The sequence below is a fragment of the Melospiza georgiana genome, chromosome 18 (assembly GCF_028018845.1).
Source record: "Melospiza georgiana isolate bMelGeo1 chromosome 18, bMelGeo1.pri, whole genome shotgun sequence".
NCBI lineage: Eukaryota > Metazoa > Chordata > Aves > Passeriformes > Passerellidae > Melospiza > Melospiza georgiana.
Window position 1 is genome coordinate 12496235 of NC_080447.1, and position 17330 is coordinate 12513564.

Sequence of the window (17330 nt, forward strand, 5' to 3'; positions counted from 1 at the left end):
AGCTGTCTTCCACATTCCCACTCCCAGGGACACTAATTGCTTTCCATTTCTCCCAGAAATTGCTGCTATTTTTAAGAGACGACCACGGTGCTGACTGGGAGGAGAACAAATCATCTGACTGGGCTGGGGCTCTCCAGCTGCCACTCCTGCTCCAGGCACACGTGTGGGGCCTCAGCCACCTCCAGGATTTTAGATCAGCAAAGGGACAAAAGGACTCTGAGCACTTGTTCAAAGGGGACAACTGTGGAGAAAGCAGCTGGCAGCACAAAAATCCCTCCCTAGACACGGAGGGACTACTCCAAAGTCTCACAGCTTTTGGCTTTGCCATCCTTTGCTGCCCCAAATAAAGAATAAATTAAACTAAAGGATACATTAAACTGAAGAGCCCAGCTTAGCTCCCTGCTCATTCCCTCACCTGACTGACTCAGGGCCAGGTTGGACAGGCCTTGGAGCAACATGCTCTAGTGGAGGGTGTCCATGGCAGGGGACGGGATGAGATGAGCTTTAAGATCCCTCCCAACCACCATTCCACAATTCCATAACTCTCCTTGGATTTTAAGTAACAGAGAAGAAATCACCCTAGAGGATGTGTGTGACACTGCTGCAGTCAGGGAGATTGAAGCACCTGTGGCTGAGAGGGGACACACGGACACATGGACACCCACCTCTTCTGCACGATCAGGTTGATGTTGCGGAGGGCCACGTACTGCAGCTCGGGCTCTGCAGACAGCAGAGTGACCAGTGGTGGGGCCAGCTTCTTCAGGAGAGTGCCATAATAATCCAGGTCCTTGGACAGCATCTCCATGAACTTCATCAGCACCTTGACAGCCGACAGCACCACGGCAGAGTTGGCGTGGGACAGCCGCGGTGTCACCCGCTCGCAGATGCTGCCGGGGCGAGGAGGAGGGAGAGGAAATGATCCCAGCCCTTCCTCCTGCTGAAAAACTCCTGCCAGCATGGAGGAAGGACTTGCAGGAAAGCTGAGTGCCACTTGGGACCTTCCCAAAGAGGCTGAGCTGGCTCCTGAATGCCCCAGTGAAGGTTATTCCCCAGGCCCTGCAGAACCCTCTGGCAGTGACCCCGTTTCGGGGCTCCCCGGTGCCCATTGTCCCCTACAGCCACATTTTAAGCAGCTCAAGGAGCACAATCCCAGTGCCAGGGCTCGCTACAGGACCAGGGTAGGCTCCAGATGGCCATGCCCAAGGCACAGGTGCAGCAGATGCCTGCTGTCCCACCTCCTGCAGCAGGGTCAGGAGGATGAAGACTCCTCAGAGGAGAAGGGGCAGTGCCAAGCCCTGCCTGTGCCCTCACCTCTGTGCTTCCCGGTCATCCTTGGGCATGTAGTTTGCCAGGCAGTCCAGGATGAAGATCTGGCCCCACTCAGTGCACTCGTTGAGGGCTGTGAGCAGCTTGTTGATGGACTGGGGGTTGAGGTCCAGGAGGTTGCTGCTGGGATGAGACTCCGCGATTTCCGACAGCGCCGCCACCGCGTTGGCCACCACCTGCCGGGGGGGACAGGACACGGATTGGTGACACCAAATGTGGTGTGAGGGGATGAGCTGCCTCCTCACTGTGAACCCCTCACATCCCACCTACATCTGGGCTCCAGCTTCTCCCTCCTCACAGCAGATCTGAGGGGGATGGATGAGCCATCCCCACCACACGCTCCCACCACCCACGCCGCATCTCCAACGGCTCCCACGTGTTCCACGGAGCCAGCCTTGGCTTCCTGCCCAGTTCCCTTCCCCAGGCAGCTCTGAGGAGCCCCAGAGCTTTCCACACAGCCCTTGGGCTCAACACTACACCCAGGGTAAGGCTGGAAAAGCAGGAAAGGCTGTGGGAAGAGAAACCCTGGGGAAAGGCGGTTTTAAAGTTCCCCATGCCCGGGGAAAGGGAGGGAAGCCAAAGCCCAGCTGGCAGGAAAACCAGAGGCAAAAGCCACTGGCTCTGTGGTATCAGAACCAAGCAGCAGCTTCCCTCTGCCCTGAGCCACCTGGAGCAGCCTCCTTCCCACCGGGAACAGAGGAATAACACACAGCCATGGGATGGAAGAAACCCTCTCTCCAGGACACAGGGTTATGGGGCAGGGAGCACAGCCTGCAGTCCTGAGAAGCAAAAGCTCTCAAAAAGTTCTTTGTTAACACCAAAAAGACAATCTGGGAGGAAGGGAGTTTGTGGAGTTTTCCTGTAATCTGATCCTAAGACTCCTCCCATGGGACACCTGATGAACCCCTGGCCCCGGGGCTGCTCTCTCTCTGCTCTCAGCTCTCTGGGGCTCTGCTTGGGCTCCTGGGCCTCTTCCTCCTGTTCCCCCTCCCCTGGCATGGGGTGGGGGAAATAAAATGGACTCTCGTGCTAAACAATGAAGAGATTTTTTTAAAAATTTAGGAGTTTTAGAAAAAAAAGGCAAGACGAAAAGCAAGAAAGGAGGCAAGAAAAAAGGCAAGAAAGGTGAGAAAAAAGGCAAGAAGAAAGGCAAGAAGAAAGGCAAGGAGGAAAGGCAAGGAAGAAAGGCAAGGAAAAAAGGCAAGGAAAAAAGGCAAGGAAAAAAGGCAAGGAAGGTAGGAAAAAAAGGAGAGAAAAAAGGTAAGAAAAGGGCAAGAAAAAAGGTAAAAAAAGGCAAGAAAAAAGGCAAAAAACAGGCAAGAAAAAAAGTAAAAAAAGGCAAGAAAAAGGCAAGAAGGCAAGAAGGCAGGCAAGAAGAAAGGCAAGAAGAAAGGCAAGAAGAAAGGCAAGAAGAAAGGCAAGGAAGAAAGGCAAGGAAGGTAGGAAAAAAAGGAGAGAAAAAAGGTAAAAAAAGGGCAAGAAAAAAGGTAAAAAAAGGCAAGAAAAAAGGCAAAAAACAGGCAAGAAAAAAGGTAAAAAAAGGCAAGAAGGCAGGCAAGAAGAAAGGCAAGAAAGGCAAGAAAAAAGGGCAAGAAAGAAGGCAAGAAAGAAGGCAAGAAAGAAGGTAAAAAAAAGGCCAAAAAAAAGGCAAGAAAAAGGGCAAAAAAAAAGGCAAGAAAAAAGGTTAAAAAAAAGGCAAGAAAAAAGGTAAAAAAAAGGCAAGAAAAAAGGCAAGAATTTTCTTGTTTGCTTCTCCTGCCATTGGCTGGACACAATCTCGTCACTGCTGCTACCGGAGTTGGACACGAACACGACGGGAGAGCAGTGACGGCCATTTGGACACAGAGGAGGCAGAGAAGGCAAAACCCAATCACCATGGGGTTGGAGTCTGAGATGAGATCCTTGAGGGTGTCCAGGAAGCCCTGGTCCTCCACCAGCTGGGCGTTGATGTCGTGCAGCTTGGCCACGCAGACGGCGGCCGTCTTGCGCACGTAGGGGTCCTCGTCCTTGAGGCACTTGCGCAGGGGCTCGCACAGGTACTCGGTGATCTTGTCCACGCGGATGCAGCCCATGGTGCGCACGGCCAGCGCCCGGATCAGCGGGTTCGGGTCCTCACAGTCCTGCAGGGGTGGCAGAGGAGCTGTGAGATAGGGCTAAGGAGCTCTAGGAGGCCTGTAACACAGCCAGTGTTGTGGTGTGATTTCAGAACCTTGGATGCCTCCTTGATAATTCCCTGCCAGGTGTGTCAGACACCTCTCCTTTCCCATCCCAGCACTGTCTGTCAATTCTGGCATTCCAGAAGTGATTTGCAGATTCAAAAGATGCTCTCTACCCCTGGGGGGTCATTGGACCATCCAGGTGTCCTTTGTCCCTTTGTCCCTCCCCTCCTGTCCCTGCTTGGTGGCTCCCTGCCCCTTCCCTGCCCCTCTCCCCGGGGTTCAAAGGAGCAGCAACCACGGGCTCAGGGAGTTCTGTTGGAGCTGGTGCTGCATTCAGAGGCCTGTGGGCCAGAATAAAGCTCTGCATCCAAACCCTCCATCAGAACCAGCTCCTTTCCTTCACCATCACCAAAGGTAAACCTGAGCTCCTGCAAGCCTGGACTTGTCTCCATGTGCCCAGCTACAGCATACGGCCAGGCAAAAGTGTCTGTGGGGTGAAACACCACAGACCCAGCCAGCCCAAAGTGTCTGTGGGGTGAAACACCACACACCCAGCCGGCCAAAGTGTCTGTGGGGTGAAACACCACACACCCAGCCAGCCCAAAGTGTCTGTGGGGTGAAACACCACACACCCAGCCAGCCAAAAGTGTCTGTGGGGTGAAACACCACACACCCACAGCCCAAAGTGTCTGTGGGGTGAAACACCACACACCCACAGCCAAAAGTGTCTCTGGGGTGAAACACCACACACCCAGCCAGCCAAAGTGTCTCTGGGGTGAAACACCACACACCCACCAGCCCAAAGTGTCTGTGGGGTGAAACACCACACACCCACAGCCAAAAGTGTCTCTGGGGTGAAACACCACACACCCAGCCAGCCCAAAGTGTCTCTGGGGTGAAACACCACAGTGCCGCTATTTGGTTCAGCAGCAGGGCCAGACAAGGTCAGGCACCCATCTGCCTATATTGGTAATTATTCCAATAACCCAAGATAGCTCAGCTACTTTTGGAGGCACAATAATCAGCAGGATGGCTTCTGTCGTTGCAGTGTTAGAAACAAAGAAGTTTAATAAAAAGCAAAAGAACAAACAGAAAAACTGAGCTAAGTGCCAGATGTTTTTGCTCTTAGTAAAACACTTTACAAAAACTATTAGCTTCTTTGTTCATTCCTTTTTCTAGTTAACTGTCTAACCAAGACTTTTTAGCCTTTCTCTAATTAGCTATCCTTAAGTTTGAGGTGAAGTCTCTTAAGTCTTATGAGATGTCTTTTCACTTAACTGAAGAGAGAAACTTCTAGACCATTTTCCTATTAAAGATACAAAAGATAGTTTTGTCACTCCATTAACAGAGAGCACACACCCACAGGGGAGGGTGGATATTATTGTAATAATTTTACAATAATTTACAATAATTTACTATTGTAATTAAGGAGCCCTGACAAAGGAAGGAATGATGCATCTGACTCCATGAAGGGTAATTTATTACGTTACGATACAATATTATATTAAAGAATAGTATACTATACTACAGAATACAGAAAAGATACTTAATGCTAAAAAGATAATAATGAAAACTCCTGACTCTTTCCAGAGTCCTGACACAGCTTGGCCCTGATTGGCCAAAGAGTGAAAACAACTCACAGCAGAATGCAATGGAACAATCACCTGTGGGTAAACAATCTCCAAACACATTCCACACCAGCACAACACAGGAGAAGCAAATGAGATAATTATTGTTTTCCTTTTCTCTGAGGCTTCTCTCGCTGCCTTTCACCTTCCCAGGAGAAAAACCCTGGGTGAAGGGATTTTTTTCAGAGAATGTGAATGCCACAGGATATCCTGGGCTCCTCAGCTATCTCCAGGGGGGTTCAGGTCGTCCAGGAGGATTTGGGTTCAAATCCCGAGGTTTTCATGTTCTACTCTTGAGAATAAGTCACCCAAGAGAAGTTTCTCTCTTGGCCTGTACCCACTGAGTTCCAACACCACCAATCCTCACTCCCACAACTCCTCAATCCATTCAGGAATTCCATCCTCACCACTTACACCAGGTACCTGAACCAACCTGATGCTGGAAATGCATATTGGAATTATTGTGAGGGGTTTATCCTCCCTAAAAAGCCTGAACTCCCTCTAAAGCCCACTAGGCCTTTTCACTGACTGCTTTGGCAATATCCTGGTTCCTAACACACTCCTCAGTTCCCAGCTCCATCGGGAACATCACGAGGGATTTCTCAGCCCATAAATTCACATGACAGCTCTCGATCACGGGAGCTGCCCACACCCTCACAGAGAGAGTGGCACAGGACAGCTGCCAAAAACTGACTTTCTGCATTACTGGACAAACACAATCTGTTTTCTAGAGCTTGCAGAGCCCCTCCTCAGGAAGGGAGAGGCTTGGGAAAGCTGCCCACACTCCCTGATTTGCAGCCTGGCACAGTGAGCTGGCACCTGGTGTCCCCTGTGGCCCCATGACACAGAGCCCTGTCCCCTCACCTTCACAAAGGTGTTCACAGCCATGATGGCCATGTCTGGCTGGCTCTTGGCATAGTTCATCAGGTAGAGGTAGACCAGCTTCTTCAGCTCCAGGTTGTCTGTCTGCATGCAGTTCACCACGTCGGGGAAGAGAGCGCTGGAACACAGAGAGCTCAGTGAAGGCAGGACACGGCCAGGCTGCCCATGGATCCCCCTGCCATGGATCATCCTGCTCCCAGAGCCAGGAGAACACTCTCCCTCCTGAGAGGAAACACTGGGGGTGCTCACCTGGACAGGAGAAGGCTCCAGGCAGAGCTCAGAGCCCCTGGCAGGGCCTGAAGGGGCTCCAGGAGAGCTGGAGAGGGACTGGGGACAAGGGATGGAGGGACAGGACACAGGGAATGGCTCCCACTGCCAGAGGGCAGGGATGGGTGGGATATTGGGAATTGGGAATTGTTCCCTGGCAGGGTGGGCAGGCCCTGGTACAGGGTGCCCATCCTGGATCCCTGGCAGTGCCCAAGGCCAGGCTGGACATTGAAGCTGGGACACCCTGGGACAGTGGGAGGTGTCCCTGCCATGGCAGGGGGTTGGAGGACCTTTTCCCATCCAAACCATCCCATGATTCTATGATTCCATGACCTGAGCCCACCCTGTAGCAGACATGGCTGAAATGCCCCTCCCCAGTGGATTTTTTTAATGGGTCTGTGTCACAGACATCTTTTATGGAAAATCTTTTCCTTAGGATTTTTCCTCCTGAGAATCTGAGAGGCCTCAGGAACAAAATGTAAACAATGGTTATCTGCTGCTGTGGGATGCAACAGGTGCATCTGTGATTGGTCTCATGGGGTTGTCTCTAATTAATGGCCAATCACAGTCAGCTGGCTTGGACTCTCTGTCTGAGACACAAGCTTTTCTTATCATTCCTTCTTTTTCTATTCTTAGCCAGCCTTCTGATGAAATCCTTTCTTTTATTCTTTTAGAATAGTTTTAATATAATATATATCATAAAATAATAAATCAGCTTTCTGAAACATGGAGTCAGATCCTTGTCTCTTCCCTCATCCTCAGGCCCCTGTGAACACCATCACAGGTCTGTATCAAAACTCCTCCTTGATGGACCAAAATTGAGCTTTCCCACATGGCTCTGCTGCACCCCCACTCCAGGGCACATCCACTGCCCCAGGAAAAGGTGCTGCACAATTCCCTCAGGCACAGGGTGGCGTTGTTGGGGTGTCTGTGCAGGGCCAGGAGCTGCCCTGGATGACTCTTGTGGATCCCCTCCAACTCAGGATATCCCAGGACTTTATGCATCATCACAGGATGGTGCCCAAAGGAAGAGCCCCCCTCCCCTGGGTGAGGCTGGAGCACCAGGAGACTCTGCTGGGATGGAGGGGAATGCAGTGGGTCTGCCTGCACAGAGCTGGGGCTGCCCAACATGGGGTACCAGAGATGCTGTTTCATCCAAAGACAGACCAATTATACAATTAAACCACCCCAGGGGAGGCAATCAAGATCCCAGGGGTTATTTCACCCTGACAGATGTCCCAAGGCTCTTGGAAGCTTCTCCACCTCCACAAACCAGCCAGGATCAAACCCAAGGCCCTCCTAAATCCAGGGAATTGGGTTTTGCAAAGCTGCTGCCCACCTGGGCTGGTCTCACCCCGGGTTAAACCAGGCTTTGCTGGCACCTCCTGGGGAGCAGTGAGCTCAGCAAACTGCTCCCTGCAGCCTGAAACAGGGGAAAAGATGGGCTGACACAGCCACAGGATCATGGAATGGCTTGGGAACCATGGAATCTTTAAATTTATCAGGTTCTGCCCCCTGCCATGGGCAGGGACACCTTCCACTGTCCCAGGGTGCTCCAAACCCCATCCAGCCTGGCCTTGGGCACTGCCAGGGATCCAGGGGCAGCCCCAGCTGCTCTGGGCACCCTGTGCCAGGGCCTGCCCGCCCTGCCAGGGAACAATTCCTCATTCCCAATATCCCATCTAAATATCTTTTAGCTTAAAGCCATTCTCCTTTGTCCTGTCACTATTTGTCCATGTAAAAAGCTGCTCCCCCTCCTTTTTTAAGCCCCTTCAAGCCCTGGAAGCTCCTGCCATTTCCATGTGATTTCTACAATGGTCTCAAGATGGACACTCCCTGCTGCTGTTCTGGGAGCCAGGGATGCCCCAGTTCTCCAAACCCTGATGTGTTTTCCCTCCATTTACTCTCAAATGCACCATGAAAATCAAATTGCTGATGCTGCCTGTGCTGGGACAGGTCTGTGCAGGACAAGGCACGGAAGGAGCCACGTGCAGCTCAGCCAGATGGAAAAGGAAGCAGGAACAGCAGCAGCTGCCTGACCTTTTGGACTGGAGAGGCTGTAAAGGGTTTATCAGCACCCAGGCACTGCCACAAACCCTCCAAGGGGGTCCTGCTTGTTTTTAGCAACACACAAAGGAAGTGGGAATAATCCCAACAAACTGATCTGGCAGCCAGACCAATCCTCTTTTAGCCAGATTACAACAAAAGCCAGGAGAGCCCCCACCTGCCAGGTGGCCACGTGGCCACAGCCTGCACTCCAGGAGGCAGAGCTGCAGCCAGGGTGTGCCTGGGGGAAAAGCAGCATGGAAACCCCCCTGGAAGCAACAGGGGGAAAAGAGAACCCAAAAACCAGCTGGGTTTGGCTTGGGCACATGGGAGAATAGCATGAAGGAGAGGTTTCGGGTAAATTTAAGGGAAAAGTTCTTCCCCCAGAGGGTGCTGGCACTGCCCAGCCTCCCCTGAGGCTGCCAGAGCACTGCCAGGGATGCCCAGGGTGGGGTTTTGGGCAGGACAGGAGCTGCCCTGGATGATTCTGGGGGTCCCTTCCCACTCAGGATATTCCAGGTGCAGCCCCAGCACACACCTGACATCCTTGCCCAAATCCTGGGGGAAAAGCAGCATGGAAACCCCCCTGCAAGCAACAGGGGGAAAAATCCAAAACCAGCTGGGCTTGGGCACGTGGGAGAACAGCATGAAAGAGAGGTTTAGGGTAAATTTCAGAGAAAGGTTTTTCCCTCAGAGGGTGCTGGCACTGCCCAGGGAATGGGCACGGCCCCGAGGCTGCCAGAGCTCCAGGAGCCTTTGGGCAGCAGTGCCAGGGATGCCCAGGATGGGGTTTTGGAGCTGCCCTGGATGATCCTGGGGGTCCCTCCCCACTCAGGACATTCCAGGCTCCATTCCCAGCACACACCTGACGTCCTTGCCCACAGTCATGGAGGCGATCACCTTCTTCACAGCCTCCTTCTTCTTCTCCTTCTTGTCACTGTTCAGCTCAGCCTTCAGCTCAAATATCTCCCCTGGAGAAATGGGAAAAGTGGCAGCTCAGGGATTAGTGGAAAATGTTGAAGACTATAATTGAGTTTATTTGGCAAGTAAGATATACATAACCTCTCATAACTGAAAAGTTGGAAACTGATTAATTCTAAAGCTGGGTCAAGATTTCACCATAATATTATCTCAACTCATTTCCCATTGATCTATCACAATTCATTATTTGGTTGCCAAACTTGACCAGAGAATTTTTCAAGACTAAATCTGAAGTTTATTTTTCATATGAAGACCAATTTTAAAGCCTAATTCGGCTTAATTTGAAAAAAAACCTGTTTCCTTGAATTGGCAAATAAATGTCTTACCCATTTATAGAATTAATTTGAAAAGCCTGAAGTAAATAATTCAAAGCTGAGCACACCTCTGCTGGGTGACAGGGTCCTCTGCCACCCCTGAAAAGAGAGATTTCATTTCCCAAACACCCACTGAGGGCTGGGGCTGCTCTGGGGGCTCAGCTCTCACCCATGGGAATGGAATATTCACCTCCTGCTGAATCCTTGTGGCTCCTCCACAGGGATGAGAGATGCTGCAGGAGTCAGGAGCACCCCACAGGCACTGGATGGGGTTATCCAGAGGGTGTTTTTGGCTGTGGGGTGATCATCCCAGCCCCATGAGGCCCTACCCTTCCCAGGGATGGATTTTGGGCACTGCTCCTCAGTGGAAAGGTGGCTCCCAAATCCCTCCCTGCCTGTGGCAGCCCCCCCACCAGCCCAGGGCAGCATCTCCCACAGCCAGGCTGAGCTCCTTACTCCCTCCTGGGCTGGCAGATTGAGGAGGAAGATGCCACATGGCTTCTCTCACATTAATTCCTTGCTCTGGAGGGTGCTTAAGGCCCTGAGTGCTGCCCAGGGGAGCTCCTGAGCTGCTAAAGCTGATCACCAGCTGCCAGCAGCCCTGGCTGGGCCCAGGGGGCTGGGGACAAGGTGTCCTCACCCCACAGCAGCCCAGGAGCTGCTCCAGAGCAAGGAGCAGGGTGAGGTGTGAGCCACAGCATCCCAGGGCATTCCCACAGGAGCTCCCCAACCCTCCCCACATGGGTTATACAGGAGTGAGAACCAGCTGGTGATCTGGGGATGAACTGTGACATTCCTGCTCCTTGCCTTACCTTTCTTGGTGGTGGTGAAGTACTTGGAGTCTGTCATGGTGGTCTCCAGGCAGCAGCACGGCCCTGCAGGAGAGGGAGAGCACTGAGGGTCAGGGCTGATCATTTCCTGACTGCAGGGATTGTCAGGGAGAGCTCCAGGAAGGAAAAACACCAGGGGAGGGAAAGAGTTTGGGATCTCATGGGAAGAGTCACAAGGAGGAGCTCAATCCCCAGGGGAGGGTGAGCACCTCACAGCTCTGTGATGATGGGGAATCAGCTGCTCCCTGATGGGGAATCAGGGCTCTCCAAGGAGGATGTGGAGGAGGAAAGGAACCACTGAAAATCCCAGGGCTGCAGCCCTGACTTTGCTCATCCCATCCTGCACAGAGCTGGGCAGCAGGGGCTCAGTGATCCCCCCTCACCCAAAAAACGCTTCCTTAAGGAAAACTCACAGCCAGCCCTCCCTCTCACCTAGCCAGGGAACAGCTCAGGGCTGGGGACAGGAACTGAGCCAAACCTGAGGCTCAGCTCAGTGGGACAGCACAGCCAAGGGGCACAGATTGCCAGATCAAAGGGAGCCTCTCCCACAAACCAGCCCTGCTCCAGCAGGGTTGCTTTAAATTCCAAGGCTGTGAGGTTTCAGCCCAGCACTTGAGGCTCTATTATATAATTCAGGCAGTTTAGGGCAGATTTAGGGCTTGGCAGGCTGAGGAAGGAGATGTGCAGCCCTTCAGAAAGGTCAGTGGGAATTTGGCTTTTATGGCTGGTTTTCCCATCTTTCCTTCAACAGGGAAGGAACCAGAGGCTTGTCCTTGAAAGCCTGCAGTGGCCTTGCTGTTTTGGAGGGGCAGGAATACAGGAAGCAAAGCCAAGTGGAAAAAAAAAAAAAAGAGATTAAAAAAAAAAAGAGCTTGTGGATGGGTTTAAAATGCAAATGAGCATCTTGAAAGCCAAACGCAGCAGGAGCACAGAGAAACTGTGTCCTCTGTTCCCTGTCCAAGCTGGAGAGGCATCCCCAGCAGGGATAAAAGGAAAATCTGGATGAAATCTGGGGGTTGAGCAGGCTGGGCAGAGCACACAGCCTGGCAGGGAGGGAGAGGGAAGGAGCTTGCGTGGGCTTGGGGCTGCTCTGGGGGCTGGCAGCACCATCCTGGTGCTGTTCCACAGGGGGAAGGCTGGCACCACAGTGCCACAGCCCTGCCCCTGGTGAGCCAGGACACTCCTCCCTGCCTCAGTTACCTGGGATTGATTCAGAGCCTTTTTTATCCCTCTAAGTCGATGGCTCTCCAGGGAACAGCGGGAGCTCCGGGCTGCGCCGCAGCTCTCTGCGCCTCACTGCAGATCCCGTCCTGCCACACGGGCAGCAAGGAAGGAAGGGAAGAAAGGAGGATTCACTGCAGTCCCTCCGACTCCAGGAGCTGGCTCACACTCAGCCCTGCTCTGCAGAAGTGCCTGGAAAGCAAACTTGAAGCTGAGCAGGGGATTTGTGCAGGCATCAATCACACCGGCCGCTTCCTGCAGCTCCCTGCTCTCTCTCCCAGGGCAGGGAAAGCACAGCCTGTGCTCTTCCCATCCACAGCCCCACTGAAAAACCCCACTGCTTCCAGGGGCTGAGACAACCACCCATTCCCCCAGTCTTTAAGCCCTGCAGCAATCCCAGGAAGGAAAGTGGCTCCTGCAGCTCGGGAATGAAGGCACAGCCCTCGCTCCTCACACAACACAACCCTCCCCAGGGCAGGAAGCACTTTAGGGCCTGGAGCAGGGTGATGAGGGGACCCAAAAACCCAGTGCTCAGCACCCTGCACCCTGTGTGTCCCCCAGGCTGTGCCAGGGTGACAAGGCAGGGCTGGCTGCCAGCTGCAGGTGAATTCCCACAGCTCAGCCCTTGGGCACAGGCCAGCGCTGCTGCCTGGCTCTGCTTTGGAGGATGCAGAGGGAAGGTTTGCTCCCTCAGCTCCAGCAATCCTCATCCAGCTCCTTTCCCCTCTGAGCAATCCTCATCCAGCTCCTTTCCACACTGAGCAATTCCCACCCAGCTCCTTTCCACACTGAGCAATTCCCATCCAGACCTTTCCACACTGAGCAATCCCCATCCAGACCTTTCCACACTGAGCAATCCCCATCCAGCTCCTTTCCACACTGAGCAATTCCCACCCAGACCTTTCCACACTGAGCAATTCCCACCCAGCTCCTTTCCACTCTGAGCAATCCCCACCCAGCTCCTTTCCACACTGAGCAATTCTCATCCAGACCTTTCCACACTGAGCAATCCCCATCCAGCTCCTTTCCACACTGAGCAATTCCCATCCAGACCTTTCCACACTGAGCAATCCCCATCCAGACCTTTCCACACTGAACAATTCCCACCCAGCTCCTTTCCACACTGAACAATTCCCATCCAGACCTTTCCACACTGAGCAATCCTCATCCAGCTCCTTTCCACACTGAGCAATTCCCACCCAGCTCCTTTCTCAGTGAGAGGCTGAGGGGAGCAGCCCCTCACTCACAAAAAGCAGGATGCAAACAGCAAAGCAAAGCACACAGACCACCCCTGACCTTGTGGTGGCTCAGATTTTACCCCATTTTCACTTATTTTAAGCTGGTCTAGCAAAAATCCACAGGATTGAAGGAGTTCATGTCCATAAAGATCTGGAAGCTGCTGGAGAGGAGCACCCAGAGCCTCTCCCAAGCCAATTTGGCCTCCTCAGGACTGGTTTTGGCAGTGGCACAAACCCAAAGCCTTTTATCCCAATTTTATTCACTCCAGGGGACTCAATTCCACAGCTCCACACAAAGCAGAGCACTGCTGCTCTCCTGAGCCTCTCAGCCCCCAGCTCAGGCACAATTCAGCTGCCTTGGGAAAATAAGAGGCTCCTAAACCCAAAATACAACAGCAAACACAGCACTGGGCTTCCCACCAAGGGGGCTCTGCCAGGGGGGGCCTGGGAATGCCACCAGTGCCAAATGAACATTGCTGGTGCTGCTCATTCCCTCTTATGGAGAGAGCAGGAAAACTCATTTCTTCTGCTACTTTCAGCACCCTGGTTTGGGATAATTCCTCCATCCTTGAAGGCTGAGCTGCTGCTGACCACAGACTTTCACCATGGGGTGGTTTGGGTGGGAAGGGACCTTAAGGATCATCTTATCCCACCCCTGCCATGGGCAGGGACACCTCCCACTGTCCCAGGGTGCTCCAAACCCTGTCCTGGAACATTTGCAGGGACCCAGGGGCAGCCACAGCTGCTCTGGGAGTTCCATCCCAGCCCCTCACCAATCTGCCAGGGAACAATTCCCCATTCCCAATATCCCATCCATCCCTGCCCTCTGGCACTGGGAGCCATTCCCTGTGTCTTGTCCCTCCATTCCTTGTCCCCAGTCCCTCTCCAGCTCTCCTGGAGCCCCTTCAGGCCCTGCCAGGGGCTCTGAGCTCTGCCTGGAGCCTTCTCCTCTCCAGGTGAGCACCCCCAGCTCTCCCAGCCTGGCTCCAGCCCTCAGAGCATCTCTGGTGCCTCCTCTGGGCTCACTTTCAGCTTCCACCAGCACAGACCCACTGCCAGGGCTGGGAGCAGCCCTCAAACTGTGCCCAAGACATCCCAAATCCCTGCTTATCCCTGCCCACCACAGCCCCCAGGCCCTCCTAGACCCTCTGACAGCCCAGCCCAGGAGTTCTGTGGCTGCCAGAGCTCTGAGCTGCCCAGGCTGAGCCAGGGGGGAAAGGAAAAGGGAAAGGGGGGAAAAGGGAAAGGGGGGAAAAGGGGAAAAGGGAAAGGGGGAAAAGGGAAAGGGGGGAAAGGGAAAAGGGGGAAAGGAAAAGGGGGAAAAGGGAAAGGGGGAAAAGGGAAAGGGGGAAAGGAAAAGGGGGGAAAAGGGAAAAGGGGGAAAAGGGGAAAAGGGAAAGGGGGGAAAGGGGGAAAAGGAAAGGGGGGAAAGGAAAGGGGGAAAAGGGAAAGGGGGAAAAAGGGAAAGGGGGAAAAAGGGAAAGGGGGAAAAGGGAAAGGGGGAAAAGGGAAAGGGGGAAAAGGGAAAGGGGGAAAAGGGAAAGGGGGAAAAGGGGGAAAGGAAAAGGGTGGAAAGGAAAAGGGCAGAAAGGGAAAGGGGGGAAAGGGAAAGGGGGGAAAAGGGAAAGGGGGGAAAGGGAAAGGGGGAAAAGGGGAAAAGGGAAAGGGGGAAAAGGGAAAGGGGGAAAAGGGGAAAAGGGAAAGGGGGAAAAGGGAAAGGGGGGAAAGGGAAAGGGGGAAAAGGGAAAGGGGGAAAAGAGAAAGGGGGAAAAGGGAAAGGGGGAAAAGGGAAAGAGGGGAAAAAGGGAAAGGGGGGAAAGGGAAAGGGGGGAAAGGGAAAGGGGGGAAAGGGGGAAAAGGGGAAAAAGGAAAGGAAGGACAGGCTGCTGTCACTAGGGAGAGCAGAAAGGAGCAGGAACTCCAAGGACAAGCCCCTAGGAAAGGGCTCCCCTGGAAAACAGAGGGGCAGCTGGAGGTCAGTGGGGAAAGGAACTCGCACAGGCAAACAGCCCAGCTGCAAATCAGGGAAATGAATACTCTAAATCATTAATGGGTAACTGGAGCCGTGGGGAATCACATAACTGCTCCCTGCTGGCGTGGGCAGCTCCAGCAGGGGCCAGGCAGGGTGAGGGGCTGATGGCTCCCTGTGGGAATCAGTGAAGGTAAGAAGGGCTCCAGAAAGCTGTAAAAGCAGCCCCAAGAAACAGAAAGAACAAAAACCTTAGAGCTAAGTTGTAGTTAGGAAGTCTGAAAGCAGAAATGTTATAATTGTACAGCAAGGACATGAAACAATAGCTTAAGCCTTAAGCTTGGCTTAGACAGACCTTAAGAGTACAAGAAAATAAATGTGCTTAGCAAGACAGTAGAAGGTTTAAACTTAATAATAATGTAGTGTGTATTATCCATAGAAAGAAGACAAGCAAACACTGTGTGAAAAAGTATAAATGAACTTTTAGTAATTAGCTAGAACAATTATCTATAAGCTTAGCTAAAAGTTTTTTAAGTATTCTGTAACAAAGAAATCTTGAGCTGCTACCAGCTGAACATAAGCTTTACCATCTTCCCATTGTCCCAACCATGTAATAAAGGTAATACAACACATAAAACTCAAGAAATGCACCCAAGAGTCCCACAGCATTCATGAATGAAAAATAAAAATAAAATAACCAGACCAACACAGCTCTGAGCACATCCCATGGACAGACCCAGGGGCTGCCACAGGCACCAGCCAAGGGAGAGGAACACCCCAGGGTGCAGGAGGAGCCAGAGGCTGAGGACACCCAACCCAACAGCTCCAGAGCCTCGTGCTGATCAGTGATCTCCTCACTCACAGCAGTGCTTCCATCCTACAGCCACAGCTCCCATCCTTGTCCTCACATCCCACAGCTCCCATCCTTGTCCTCACATCCCACAGCTCCCATCCTTGTCCTCACATCCCACAGCTCCCATCCTTGTCCTCATATCCCAGAGCTCCCATCCTTGTCCTCACATCCCACAGCTCCCATCCTTGTCCTCACATCCCACATCCCACAGCTCCCATCCCTGTCCTCACATCCCACAGCTCCCATCCTTGTCCTCATATCCCAAATCCCACAGCTCCCATCCTTGTCCTCATATCCCAGAGCTCCCATCCTTGTCCTCATATCCCAGAGCTCCCATCCTTGTCCTCATATCCCAGAGCTCCCATCCTTGTCCTCACATCCCACAGCTCCCATCCCTGTCCTCATATCCCAAATCCCACAGCTCCCATCCTTGTCCTCACATCCCACATCCCACAGCTCCCATCCTTGTCCTCATATCCCAAATCCCACAGCTCCCATCCTTGTCCTCACATCCCACAGCTCCCATCCCTGTCCTCACATCCCACAGCTCCCATCCCTGTCCTCACATCCCACAGCTCCCATCCCTGTCCTCATATCCCACAGCTCCCATCCTTGTCCTCACATCCCACATCCCACAGCTCCCATCCTTGTCCTCATATCCCACAGCTCCCATCCCTGTCCTCATATCCCAAATCCCACAGCTCCCATCCTTGTCCTCACATCCCACACCCCACAGCTCCCATCCTTGTCCTCACATCCCAAATCCCACAGCTCCCATCCTTGTCCTCATATCCCACAGCTCCCACCCTTGTCCTCATATCCCACAGCTCCCATCCTGGTCCTCATATCCCAAATCCCACAGCTCCCATCCCTGTGCCCATCCCACACCTGCCACCCCTCCACAAGCCCTCCCAGCAGCCCCACACACATTCCTGTAGGATATTTCCCCCCTTGTCTGCCCTAACTGGAGCCAGGTTTTGCTCCAGCAGCTTCAGGGCTGTGCTTCTGCTGGATCCCACCAGGACCATCCTCATCCTCTCACCAAGCCATGGGCATTCCAAAGGGCTCCATCCCCACCAAACAAGGGATAACTTGGATAACTCAGGGGTAGGAGCCAAGCTCACTGTGCCACCACCACGGTGCCCAAAGCAAACCCAAAAAACCTTTGGCAGATCCAAAGCAGTGGCAGCAGCAAATGAGCTGCAAGCAATGCATCCCATCAACCAATAACGGGGGAATAAAATAAAGGAACAAGGGAAAAGGACAATGCTGAGGTGTTCCCTGCCAGGACCCCACTGCCACAGAGCTCTGAGAGCTGGGGGGATTTTAATCACCATTAACTGGGATGGCACCCCGCAAACTCAGCTGAGCATCTCAGGGACACCAAAGGCCTTGTCCTGGCCACAGCACCAGGTTCCTGTGGCACAGGGGACGTTCTGCTCCTGGGACAGGCAGGTTCTGCACGGTGGACACCTGGAATTCCCAGCCTGGCTCCATCCAAGCAAGGCCCAACACCTCTGGAAAGGCCCTTGGGGTGCCAAAGGCTGCTCAGCCTGGCAGCCTGACCCCACCAATGGGTGTGGGGGTCACAAAGCACATCAGTCCCACTGCTCATC

At 53.1% G+C, this 17330-nt stretch overlaps 1 protein-coding gene across 1 annotated transcript in view; it reads right to left on the reverse strand.

Annotated features, from left to right (window-relative positions):
* The window catches only part of AP1B1 (adaptor related protein complex 1 subunit beta 1), a 32246-nt gene that overhangs the window by 13866 nt on the left and 1050 nt on the right, over positions 1 to 17330 (reverse strand). Inside the window, 7 exon segments of the mRNA XM_058036638.1 lie at positions 666 to 887; positions 1312 to 1502; positions 3201 to 3446; positions 5978 to 6113; positions 9174 to 9279; positions 10416 to 10478; positions 11634 to 11846. Of these exon segments, the coding sequence (XP_057892621.1) occupies positions 666 to 887; positions 1312 to 1502; positions 3201 to 3446; positions 5978 to 6113; positions 9174 to 9279; positions 10416 to 10452 (938 nt within the window). The 5' untranslated portion in view covers positions 10453 to 10478; positions 11634 to 11846.